Source organism: Rutidosis leptorrhynchoides, chromosome 1 (genome assembly GCF_046630445.1).
Source record: "Rutidosis leptorrhynchoides isolate AG116_Rl617_1_P2 chromosome 1, CSIRO_AGI_Rlap_v1, whole genome shotgun sequence".
NCBI lineage: Eukaryota > Viridiplantae > Streptophyta > Magnoliopsida > Asterales > Asteraceae > Rutidosis > Rutidosis leptorrhynchoides.
Window position 1 is genome coordinate 686,367,486 of NC_092333.1, and position 13,511 is coordinate 686,380,996.

Genomic DNA, 13,511 nt, shown 5'->3' on the forward strand with positions numbered 1-13,511 from the left:
GAATTCAAATGATTCAGTATCTGCTGAAGCCATTAACTAATACCTTGCTTCCGAATCTAAACCCTTGCGGACAATATTCTTCATCATCCTCTGATATTAGAAATTCTAAGATATCGTCGTATCTTTCATTATAAATATCCTCCATATTTCTGGAGATAATTCCATAATCATTCTTATCGAAAATCAATTTTTTCCTTGCGATATCTGTGTAATATCATAAAAGAAACTATTTTAGTTTCTAAATTCTGAAACCTTCGAGTTTAAAATATGAATATTTTTGAAGTGGTGTTGGGAGCTGAAGCATGAGTTAGTATAATATAATGACACTTGATCAACGTGATTATATTACAGTAAGTCATGCTGAGTTTCTAATGGAACTTGATAAAAGTTCGCAGATCACACCCTCATCATGAACCATGTTACATAACTCTTCTATTCTATTTAACCTCTAAACATATCAAGAAAATATTTTTCTTGATGATTCGGTCTTTTTCGAATATTCTGGTAATTTGACAAATCAAGATCGTGCCATTACGATTACCTTCTCGGAACATTAATTATGTTCATCCGAAACTTCATACCTACAAATTCTGGACCATTATTCGCTTGACTTAAGGTCAGGAAGATAAATCGAAAGCATGGAGCTCTGAAATATAAAGGAGAATATAAGCCCGATAACAACCCCCGAAATTTAAAAACCGTGTATATCAATGCGTATAGCAATATAAAGAAACGGGAGAATGAAAAACACTATAATCCTAAGGTAATGGTAGAAGAAAATAACTTTCTCTGGTGGTAGATGAAAAAGAAGAATGACAGATATGAAAGTTAGGAGTATATCAAGAATCAGAACTGGATAAAGCATTTCACAATCTTTTGGAAGTATGAAATAAGGAAGAAGATTATAGGAGTGGTGAAAATGAATGGAACGGAAGAAGTCAATTTATAGCGAAATATCAGACATAGCAATCGAGGCAGATTACGTATTTAATCAAAAGAAATCTTAATTTCCTTAAATTTTGAAGAATCAAATCTTATTCAGATATGAAGATTTTCTATTCCATAAATTCCGAAATTTTCACCATGACTACGTCAGAAGTTAAGATAAACCGTTATTCCCGCATTTCACTCTTTTACAATAACTTATCGCATACGCTTCAAGTAATTGGATTGTTTTATCCATTTTATTCAACGGTGATAAAATTCTATTTATCAACTCATATTCATCATGAAAACATTTTTAGTGTTAGCCATGACGACCTCACTCAAATTTCAGGACGAAATTTCTTTAATGGGTAGGTACTGTGATGACCCGGAAATTTTTGACCAAATTTAAACTTAATCTTTGTATGATTAAACGTTTCCGACACGATAAGCAAAGTCTGTAATGTTGAGTCACGAAAGTTTTGGAACTATATTCATATAATCAATTATTCTTTGACTGTTCTCGACGATTCACAAACAAAATATATATAACTTAATGTGCATATATATATATATATATATATATATATATATATATATATATATATATATATATATATATATATATATATATATATATATATATATATATATATATATATATATATATATATATATATATGATTTCAAGTTATTTAGTAAACGATAGTAACATTCGTTTGATAATTCGATTGATATTTAGATAAGTGAACTAAAATGTTTAAGATGAACAAGTAAAACACTAATTTGCTACAGTATTTTCGAATTGCTACAGTACCCAAAATGCTACAGTGTTTTCGAAAATCACTATTAGCTACAGTAAAAAAAAACTTTGCTACATTAACTTTGCTACAGTAAAACACTGTTTCAAAATGAAAATGTATATATATATATATATATATTTTACAAGGTGATAAAATAAAATATTAACTTAATCTTAAAACGATTTGATTTAAAATAATATTATTAAATATATATTAATAAATAACGAGACGATGATTTATAGAAGTAAATGACCAAAACACTCAAATGTATAAGTTATATTTCAAGTGGTATAATTTATGGATAATTTAAATCTATATTTTGACAAAGGTACGAGTCACGAAACGTAAAGCACAAGTTTTCTCAGTGTACGAAAGGACGTTCGAGAAACCGGAAGCGGGACATAAGTCGAGTGAAGACGTACGACTTATCGGAACAAAAATTACAGATTAACTATGCACGAGAATTTAATATAATATATAAATAATTATATAAATTAAATATATTATATATATTATTAAAAAAATATGTCGACGAGCTAAAAGATAAAAGATTGTGAGCTGGATCCTTGGCTCATGCGATCGCATGGCTGCACCACACAAGCCTCATGCGATCGCATGAGGTGGTTTGGTGGCTCAAGTGCTATAAATTCGATCGTTTTGCGTTTTGTTCACTTCACTTTATTATATATTACTCCGTAAGTTATTTATTTATTTAAATTATTATTATTATTATTATTATTATTATTATTATTATTATTATTATTATTATTATTATTAAGATTAATGTTATTATTAATCTTATTATTATTAATATTATTAGTATTATACATAAAATGCTACGACGAGGTTATGTCCAAACGATTCCAAAAATGGTTTTCGAGCGGGATAGAGCTAAGGAAATTATGGGTTATTGCCAAGAAGGTTATGGGTATTGTTCGAGAGTATTACTTCTAAGTCAAACCTAGTGTTTATCATCTCTGTTGCGTCTACGTACTTTTCTGCAATATTGAATCACAATATTGATACGTAAGCATTTATATCTTATCTTTTATATATTAATTGTGTATCCATGTCTAGTGCTCGAGTATATATATTTATGCATGTTTGTATGCTAAATTTCGTCGTTAAACAGTTTATAATGAATCACGAATTAAATACATATATTACTGGTAAAAGGTATATGATATACATGTTTTTGGAAAGCTGGCGAAATATCAATAACTTTTCATTTAGAAATCGCGTAATTTCGATGAACGAATCAAAAGATATGGTCAACTGAATTATGATTGACGTTAATGGGAATTGCTTTTGAATCTGCAATTAATATTTAAACAACTTGTTTGTAAGATTGATAAATTGAATTTTTGAATATTACCAACCGAGTAAATGAATCCTTATATAAGGTACGTCTCGTTTTGTTGAACTATTGTCAAAATTGACTTTTTGAAACGACTTTGGATAACTTTTGTATGTCGATCTCGAGCATTAGGATTGTGATACACTATGACCTGACCTAGCTTATTAGACATGTATTGACCAACATATGTTCTCTAGGTTGAGATCTACGATTAATTTTGCATTCCTAGTTTCGGTCATTTTTGGTGAACGACCTTATGTGCTGCTAAGGTGAGTTTCATTTGCTCCCTTTTTAATTGCTTTTGCAATCTATATTTTTGGGCTGAAAATACATGCAATTTATTTTAAACGCAATGGATACAAGTACATACTAAATTCTACACCGAGTTTGAACCGAAAATCCCTTAGCTTTGGTAACTAGTAACTGCCAGTTATAAGAACTATTAGGCGCGAGTAGTAGTATATGGATCCATAGGGCTTGATATCCCCGTCCGAGCTAGAGCACTAGCCTTTTAACGGACGTATGCTATTTGAGAAGCGTACACGTTGGTTTGCGTGTATTATTAAGATGATTATACAAAGGGTATAAATTATATATACGTTAAGTTTAGTTACCATGGTGCTCAATTTCGTAGAATATTTTGATAAACGTTTCTGGATGAAACAACTGAAATCTTGTGATCCACCTTTATATACAGATTATACGAAACATTAAAACTATGAACTCACCAACTTTTGTGTTGACACTTGTTAGCATGTTTATTCTCAGGTTTCCTAGAAGTCTTCCGCTGTTTGCTTAGATGTTAGACAAGCTATGTGCATGGAGTCTTACATGACATATTTTTTCAAGGAAACGTTGCATTCACCAAATCATCACCATGTATCTTATTTTGACTACACTGTCAACGGAAGTACTGTTGTAAACTATTATTTATGGTGATTGTCTATATGTAGAAATCATCAGATGTCGAAAACTTTTGATTTAAATATTCATTTATGGTGTGCCTTTTCAAAAGAATGCAATGATTACAAAATGTATCATATAGAGGTCAAATACCTCGCAATGAAATCGATGAATGACGTGTTCGTCCATATGAATTTGGAGCGATCGTCACATTTAGCTTGAGTGGTATCCCATGGGTTTTCTCGTGGGGTCGGCATGTATCCTTTTCTGGAGGTGCAAGTTCGATTCTAGGAAAGTTTTCTCCTGGGATAGTTGCGCTCCTGCCCTCGAATGGATGCGTAGCCCCTTGAGTCATGCCCAACGTGTGTGTATCGTGTGACAAATGATCGCAGATGTGGTTAATTTCTTCTGGATGATGCCGAACCACCGTTCAAAAAAAACTTTTGTATATAATATACAAATACTTAACGCATATATATATGATGAGAAATATCACTAGCTAAAAGTAGTCTAATAAAATTTGACCTATTTGACTCAAATTTAACATATAATCTCATATATTTGACTCAAATTTGACAAAATCGAATGATTAAAGATATAGAACAACCGAAGTTTCGATTATGAGGGCAGTTTAACCGCATCAAACCGCCTCATGCTCACACTAAGAAATATCATCATCATCCATGGCAATGTTGCAATATTCGCTATTCGGTGATTAATCGGTCGAGACTTTGGAAGGAGTAATCGTCAATTCAGAGATTAATCTTGGATTAATCAGATTGTACTTTATACATTTAAATATTAAATTTCAAAAATTATATATATAAATATAGAAAAAAATCATGAATATAAATATAAAATTTAGAATAGTTGTCTAAAATAGTTCATTATGTTCAAAACTATAATTTTCTAGTTTAAATTTATGTTAAAATGTTGATCAATTTAGACTTTAACTACCAAATTCGATATTGACCCATCAATCGACGTTAATCGATTAACTAAACGAATTTTGAAAAATCAGAACGGACTGCTCTCGAAAATGAGTAATCAGTTAGTAATCAAAGAGTAATCGGGGTTTTTAAGAGTAATCCATAGTATTAAAATATGAGATGATTATTTTTGAAACGCAAGACGATTAATCAATAAGAATGCTACATGTGAACTGCACATAAATATACAGAGCATCTAGATAGCGGTCACACCTATGAGATGACTCCCAAATCGGTGTGTACTACTTCTTCAGATCACGCTCCATTTGTGATGTCAACTAAATCATGGATTTTGCACGGCGTTGCCACCGCCGCAGCTCTTGCCGTCGGCGCTCACGCTTATTTTTTCTACCGTCGATCTGTCACCGTCTTTCGGAGCCGGGTTGTCGGCATTATTCCGGCACGATTCGCTTCTTCCCGCTTTGAGGGTAAACCCCTTGTTGAAATCCTCGGCAAACCTATGATCCAGGTTGCGTTTCACTTCTCAATTCTTGTAATTTAGTGTTTGATTTTGTTAGTAAGACGCCTAATTTAAGATCAAGTTACAGTTTTTACTACTCCAGTCAATTGAAAGTAATCACCTTACCTCATTATTTAGGTTTTATTTGTTATATGTTTATGTTTATTGATTGATAACAGAGAACTTGGGAGAGAGCAAAGTTGGCATCAACATTGGATCGTGTTGGTATGTAATTTGACTTTTGTTTTGAATTTTATATAATTGTTTTTTGTTGATAAATTTTTTTCTTTATATTTGAGAATTTACGTGTATAACTAGTGAAATGACCCGTGAAATCACGGGTTTGTTTAAACGAAATAGTTTAATGATATGTTTTAGGTATTAAGTGAATGTAAATTCATTTAGTTTAATGAACCGTGAAACCAAGGATTCCTACTAAAAAATTTAGTTAAATCAACTTATATTAGGTATATTAAGTAATAATTCACGGGTTTATTTAAATCAAATATATATAAAAAAAAATGACATTAGTACATACAGTTTATGAAATAACATGTGAAATACAGCGGGCATGTGATAAATACAACAATCCAATAATCCGATAGGTACCCAAATGATCATTAAGATTTGAGAACACATGTTACAGAAACTAAACTTTAAAAGAACTAATTATATGATTACTAAATACAATTAAAATAAAGATTACACCTTTGAAACACAACACTTATACACCTTTGAAACACAACTTCACAAATGAATCATTCAAAAAGCCTTGAAGCTTCTTGAGGGGTAGAGTTGTACTTGGTACCTATAACTTAACAAATACGAATCATTATATCCACCAACATTATCTGGTAAGTCAAATACAACATTAAAAAATTTATACGTGATCAACTTTTTAATTTTAATCTATAAGATTAGAAAGACGGTAGATGAATATATAAGATTCAACTAATAAAACATAAACTGGAACAACAGAAACGCATAAAATTTCATTAGGTTACGGCATTAGCAGAACAAATTGTGATATCTGCCTTCAAACAATAGTATTAATCTCATTAACCAATTGAAAAGCATGAACCTACAAAATAAAGCAAACGTTGTATTCAAATTTATTAGAGGTGATAAACGCATACGGACCCAAGCACACTATCAAGCATATGGTATTTCTGAAGTAACTTAAAAAAGACTAAAAAATAATTACCCAAATGACATGTAGCAAAATGGGCACATGCAAGTTGACTACATACAAAGAAGACATATTAATTACTCGTTTTAAGAATGTTATATTATCATTTCTTAAGACACAACGCATAGTGAATGTATATAAAAATCACAAATCTAGGCTCATCTATGGGTGAAGTCAGGAACATCACTCAACGTAACTGAGGCATCTATACACTGCATTTTAGGCTCATCTATGGGTGAAAAAATTTATACGAAGATAGTTATTAAATATTCTTACTTTTATTTCATCCAAAATTCCAATGTCTTTATCATCATAATCACTCATGTTTAATTCGCCTAATACTCTCCTCGATGTCTCAACTGAAATTACCAGCTTTGCTGATGCCCGCCTTACTAAGTGCATCATATCCGTTGCATCTAAGGCCTGCTCGATTCAACATGTCCAATTTCAACCGACTGTTTTGATGCATCTAAAACTCATATCTTCATCATCACTTTCAATATCCAAATTGTACGCAAACAGATCACATACTTAAAAATACTAAAAGTTCACTGCTTGTTATTAAATCAAGTAACTACCTCTCAAATGCATAAAAAAGATAAATAAAACAACAAAACTTATATACCTCAATAAACAAAAATATCATTTTTCCAACGAAGCTGCTTTTTATCTCCTAAATTTCTTCTTTTAAAGGTGGGTCAGCTGCAATTAGAACATTTGATCAAACAAATTGGGTGTTACGTGTCATTTAAGAGATTAAACACGAACACATAGCATAATAATGGAAGCAATACTAATAAAAGGTGTAATATTTGAAGGTGTAAGATTTGAGCTTACTTTAAGCAACGTCATCAGCCAAATAATATTTCAACTTCATCAAGGTTGTAAAACTCGCGACTCGGGGAGTACTCGGCCGGAGGTTTTTGAGGAGTAATCGGCGACTCGGGGAGTACTCGGAGGAGTACTCGGATGTTGACTTTTGTTGACTTTTCTAATATAACTAAATATTTTCAATATATTATAGATATATAATATATATATATATATATATATATTAAACAAACATTTTTAAGAATATATATATGTTAAATATATAAAATTTATAAATATATATGTTAAATATGTAAAGTTTAGTTACATATAAATATTTATTTTAATTGGAGGGGTTAGATTTGTATATATTTAATAATGAAGTTGAAAGAAAAACTAAACTTGAGGTGTTAAAATAAATAACAGTTAAACTTAGGGGGTTTGAATGTAAGTTAAAAAATAATAAAATGACTCAGAAACCCTAGCAGTAGCAGTCACGCTACCCACTTCTTCTTCTTCAACCGCTCAGTCACCAAACCCTAAATTGTTTGTTCTCTTCATGGATGGAAATCGAGACATTACAGGTATGTTCCTTCAATTTGTTCTATCTAAACAAACAAACACATCAAATCGATTCAGAACTCTTAATTTCAATTCTGAAAAAAGTTGGACGAGAAAGTTGTTGGAGAAATTAGGGAGTTGGACGTCGATCAAAACCTTATTGAACTCAGATTAATCGTCTCCTGTTTTCCTTCATCTTTTCACTGAGTTTTCCGACGCCGTTGACCGGTGTTGACCGGCGTTGACCGAGTAAATGGACGAGTTAGACACCGATTACTCGTTTTGTTCTTCCAGAGGAGTAATCGCCGATTACTCGGCCGAGTTGGCCGAGTTTTGCAACCATGAACTTCATACTTAGCTGATATAAAAACTATTAGAATCGGAAACCTAAACTACTCTGTTATACTATTTTTCTACATGCTAAAGTACCTTGAGATATAAACTCAAAATTTAATTTGATAGAGCTAATGATATCGACCATTTACCATTCATAAGGAAAAAAGACTGATTCATGGATTATGTTTTCATTCTTTCTGCAAGTAAGACCTCTTAAAAATAACAAAAATAAAACGCAAGAGTAACTATACTTTTTTAGAAAGTAATTGATAAGCAAAGTGTTCAAGAAAGTCTGACCCATAAAGCTCCTGCAGCCAATCCGAGAATAGGTATATATGGTTCTGGAGATAGGCTAACGTACCATGGTGGATATGGAGATGCAAGTTTCTTGAACTACCCAAGTTATACTCTGTAGTGTTTTTTTTGTTAGGGTTTGATAAAATGCCAGCGAGTAGCAGATGAAGAGCATACGGAGATGCATAGCAATAATTACTCCGTACTTTAATAAATTAATCCTTAATTAATTAAGAATTATGACATCATCTACGTAGTCTTTAAAGTTTTCTTTTTCTTTTTTGATTTTTTTTAATGAAGAAAAAAGCTTATTTATGATGTCATCATTTTAGGAATTTAATAGAAACTATAGATAATAATAGTAGTAGTAATAATAATAATAATATTATTTTCAAGAAAGTGCTACAGATGTCCGTGTATGTATATGTATATGTATATGTATATATGTGTGTGTGTGTGTATATATATATATATATATATATATATATATATATATATATATATATATATATATACCTGAGTATTTAAGTTTAACTTGAAATTGTGTATTGTTCCTATTATAGTTGTGGCTACGGATGATGAAAAGATAGCGGAATGCTGTCGAGGTTTTGGTGCGGAAGTGATTATGACTGCAGAATCGTGCAGGAACGGTATGAAGTTATGTTGGTTGTTGTTCGGACGAGTACTGCTTGTATACGTTGTGGAGTAGGAGATAATTTATATTGTTTGTACGAATTTTAGGTGCTGAGAGGTGTAGTGAAGCACTTCAAAAGCTCGAGAAGAAGTATGATATTGTTGTTAATATTCAAGGAGATGAACCTCTTATTGAACCTGAAATCATTGATGGCATTGTCAAAGCTCTCCAGGTAAATCAGTCTTTTGTTTGATGTTTGATGATAAATAAATGTATTGATTTGTGTTCGTTTCCTATGAAATTATCTATTTTTATACAATATATAAATTGGGTATATAGAAATAATGAAATATTCTGATTCGTGGTATTTGCAGACCACCCCGAATGCAGTTTTTAGTACTGCTGTCACATCTTTGAAACCAGAGGATGCTTTTGATCCAAATCGTGTGAAATGTGTGGTTGATAACCGTGGTTATGCGATCTACTTTTCTAGAGGGCTTATCCCTTTCAACAAGTTAGTGGATCAATTGTTTTATAAAGCTGTCTGTCTTCCTATATTAAAATTAAATATTATAAATATAATATAATGGTTACGTTAATTTCTTCATTGTGCAGATCGGGGAAGGTTAATTCTGAATTCCCGTATAATCTTCATCTTGGTATTCAGGTACCCTTTAAAAAACAAACAAATTTTGATACCATTCCCATTGTCACTGTTTTAAAGCGAAAACTAATCTTAGAATTATGCTTTGTAGAGCTATGACTCGAAGTTTCTTAAAATATACCCCGATCTGACACCAACTCCGCTGCAACTAGAAGAAGATTTAGAACAGCTTAAGGTTCTTGAAAATGGTTACAAAATGAAGGTACTTTCTCCTTATTTTTCTTCATAATATTTTTCATTTTCTTGACATTATGAGTTGAAAACACAAATTCTGATATATCTTGTTACGCTGCAGGTTATTAAAGTGGATCATGATGCTCATGGCGTTGACACTCCAGAAGATGTCGCCAAAATTGAAAACTTTATGCGCGAAAGGAACTTGTCTTAGTGCTGTAGTCTAGTTTCCTTAAAGTCGTGCTACCAAAGATTGTATTTCATCACACCAAAGTTTGTTTTTCGTTGTTCTTTTTGACGAGTATTAGTTGTGTACGTGAGTGTAGTTTGTAGACTGCAGTGTGAAGGTAGAATTGTGTCCTACTCATGAGCCATGGCTCGACTGATATATCTGCTGTGCGGTTGTAAAATTTGAGCAGAAATTTGAACTTTTCTTTTTATGTAGCCAGTAGCTAGTTCCTATGTCCTAATTACCTTGCCTTTTGTATTAATTTATGAGTTGTATTGTATTGTAGTTGCCTTTTGTTTATCATATAAACACTTTGGTTTTTACTTCTTCTATAATCAATGAAAATGAATAATGAAATGAACAATGAATAATGATGATGATATTTTTCACTGTTATTCTATTTTCTGTGTAAATGTTGCTGTCATGTGAATCATATTCCAAGAACATCTTCACATGTTGTCACCAGAAATTTACAAAATAAATTACAGAATATTTAGCCAGGTGATAAGCACGTGACACCTCATCCATCCATCCCCCACAATAATAATTTCATCTTTCCAACTAACTCAAAACCAAACCAATACCATCCATTCAAAACACAAACCATTATTTAGACTTCACTTTTATTCGTTGTTATTGATTGATGGCCGGCGTTCTCGAAACCCTAACCGTTCCTCGGACCTCCGGATTTCCGGCAGCTTCTCTAACTCCGATTGCCTCGTCTCACATCTCTCCGTTGTCACTTCGCCGTAACTTTGCACCTGAATTTAGAAGCTCAAAATTAAACATTAGTTCCTTCCGTTCTTCTGGATCCGTTAAATTGAGATCAAAATTCGGTCGACATGGTGGGCGAATCGTTTGCGAAGCTCAGGAAACAGCCGTTCAAGGTTAGAATTGTTCGTAGTTTATATTTCTATCTATCGCAATATCGCATGTACTTTTGACCTGCTGTCTGTATATATTATATCCGCACTTTTGTCCTCCAAATCCTGAAAATAGCTAATAATATGTAGTAGTAGTATTTGATTTTTCGATTGCGGATCATGTTCTCAGTGCGGTATGAACATATCAATAGTTGAATACATGATGTAAGAGCTGAATTCATTTTGTTAGAATCGTTCAGTGTTGTCAGTCTCATGTCATTGTGATTAATATCTAAGAGAGCTGAAATAGGTATATGCACAGCTAATGTGGTTCAATTTCTGAATATAGCTAACAGTCAGTTCATGTTATGGGATGGTACTCTGTAGTAGTAATAGATTTTATAGTCGTGGATCATGCTCTCAATGCTATAGCCGCATTTTGCTGTTGTATGATAGTTGAACACATCTTAACATTAATGATTTGATAGTTGAATGTTATTTTGGTTCGTTTATTGTTCATTTGTTCGCAAATTACTCTCATCAAATGGTGCTAATTTGGTCGTATAACGTATTATAATCTATAGACTTGTTGTAGGTATCTTTTATTCAAGTACCGTTTAACTTTGTTCTATTCTGAAGTTTGTTCATAAATTACTACTATTATTTATTAATGTTAGAAGTCTATTCATGTTAGGCGACTATATTGTGTAATAGGAATAGATATTTGTAGTTGTGGATCCTATTCTGTATTTTGTTGCATTTTGTTGCTGTTGTATGTGAACTACTTATGTATCTAAGCTTAAAATTGCAATTTTTTTGTACTATGAAACTCTTTTATTTTTCGTTTTGTTACAAATTACTTAATAAACAAAGAACTACTCTTCGAGTTGTCAGTGGAAGCTAGCATTGTCAAAGGTAATATAAATCTGTAGGTTTGCTAAACAATCATTATAGTTGATCATATTTCATTAAAGCTTTTTGTGAGGTTCCTTTATATGTGAATTGAAGAGGCTGGTTCTTAGTTCTTAATATTGAAATGCTTGGAAGTACAAAAGAAAACTTTACTATGAGTTGACTATGAGTTGTTAGAGGTAACTCAAAGAATCGATCGTTAACATTATTTTTTATTTTGTTTACTTCACATTGCAGTACTTCCTGTCACTGATGGAACATGGCAATCACTTGTTCTTGAGTCTCAACTTCCCGTACTAGTTGAGTTCTGGGCTCCATGGTGTGGGCCATGTCGCATGATCCACCCAGTCATTGATGAACTCGCAAAAGAATATGCAGGCAAGCTCACTTGTTACAAGGTAAATACTGATGAAAGTCCTTCAATCGCAACCAAATATGGTATAAGAAGTATCCCAACTGTCATGATCTTCAAAGATGGAGAGAAGAAAGATGCAGTTATTGGTGCAGTTCCAAGACCAACTCTGTGCACCTGCATTGAAAAGTTCTTGTAGAGGTACAATGTATGTATATACTAGATTTGCACCAATTTAGTTATCACGTTTGTTTCGGCTATGATATGATGATATCATAAGTACAGATACTGCAACCAGCATAATAAATTTGATATCCACCTGTATAGTTGGATTATTATACAGTTGCTGAAGTGCTACTGGACTTCCACTGACGTTTTTCTTTTTCTTGAATTGATTTTTTTAACAATTTCTGATTTTTCTCTTACTTTGTAGTTTTACCAATTTCAACAACCTGGTGTGGTGGATATGATACTTATATAAAAATGGAAAGTGTCCAGTAAACTGCAAGTATGTAAGGTCTAAAGGATAGGATCCAAATGTCTAACAAGAAGGGATCTAATCATGGATTAGTTACTAAGGTACTTAAATTGGTAATTAAGGTGAAGCAATGTTGACATAGTAGGAAACTACCATCCGAAAGAAGTTTGTAAGATTTAATGACTTCATTAGTATAAAGTTACTAAGGGAGCCTAAATTGAACTTCATGCGGGTTTAGAACCCATGGAAATTTGATTTTACCATTTTCATAACGTTTCTTACTTTTTTTTATTAACCTACTTATTGGTCGGAGGCCTATTCGTAAGCAATTTCTCTATCTATAGAACATTGAGAGGGAGGACTTTCTCTAATCTTGGGTTGTTTCACTCTATAAAAATGACTTCTCTTTGTTTTAGAATAAAGTAAGAATTGTCTAAACCTTACCTCTACCATAACTCACTTATGTGATATTAAGTTTTGTTATTGTTGTTGTTGTTATTGTATTAGTATAAAATTCAATCAATGATACTGGAAAGTTTTTTCTGTATTGGTCTAATGTGACCTAATGGGTTGACCCAA

General features: G+C 32.1%; 2 protein-coding genes across 3 annotated transcripts; both read left to right on the top strand.

The window, feature by feature from the left end:
* Positions 1-5,126: 5,126 nt before the first annotated feature.
* LOC139886047 (3-deoxy-manno-octulosonate cytidylyltransferase, mitochondrial-like) lies at positions 5,127-10,542 on the top strand. The gene is made up of 8 exons (XM_071869785.1): positions 5,127-5,445; positions 5,616-5,661; positions 9,190-9,276; positions 9,368-9,492; positions 9,635-9,774; positions 9,876-9,927; positions 10,016-10,126; positions 10,220-10,542. Exons 1-8 carry the CDS (start codon positions 5,197-5,199, stop codon positions 10,310-10,312), a joined length of 903 nt encoding a protein of 300 aa, XP_071725886.1. The 5' UTR covers positions 5,127-5,196; the 3' UTR covers positions 10,313-10,542.
* Positions 10,543-10,884: 342 nt separating this feature from the next.
* Positions 10,885-13,169, top strand: LOC139886048 (uncharacterized). Of its 2 annotated transcripts, XM_071869787.1 has the most exons (3): positions 10,885-11,214; positions 12,340-12,655; positions 12,888-13,169. In XM_071869787.1, the coding sequence occupies exons 1-2, from the start codon at positions 10,971-10,973 to the stop codon at positions 12,651-12,653; spliced, it is 558 nt and encodes a 185-aa protein (XP_071725888.1). In that variant the 5' UTR covers positions 10,885-10,970; the 3' UTR covers positions 12,654-12,655; positions 12,888-13,169. The 2 variants fall into 2 exon arrangements, with proteins under 2 accessions (XP_071725888.1, XP_071725887.1); XM_071869786.1 differs by lacking the exon at positions 12,888-13,169 and having other exon boundaries at positions 10,886-11,214; positions 12,340-12,796.
* Positions 13,170-13,511: the final 342 nt, after the last annotated feature.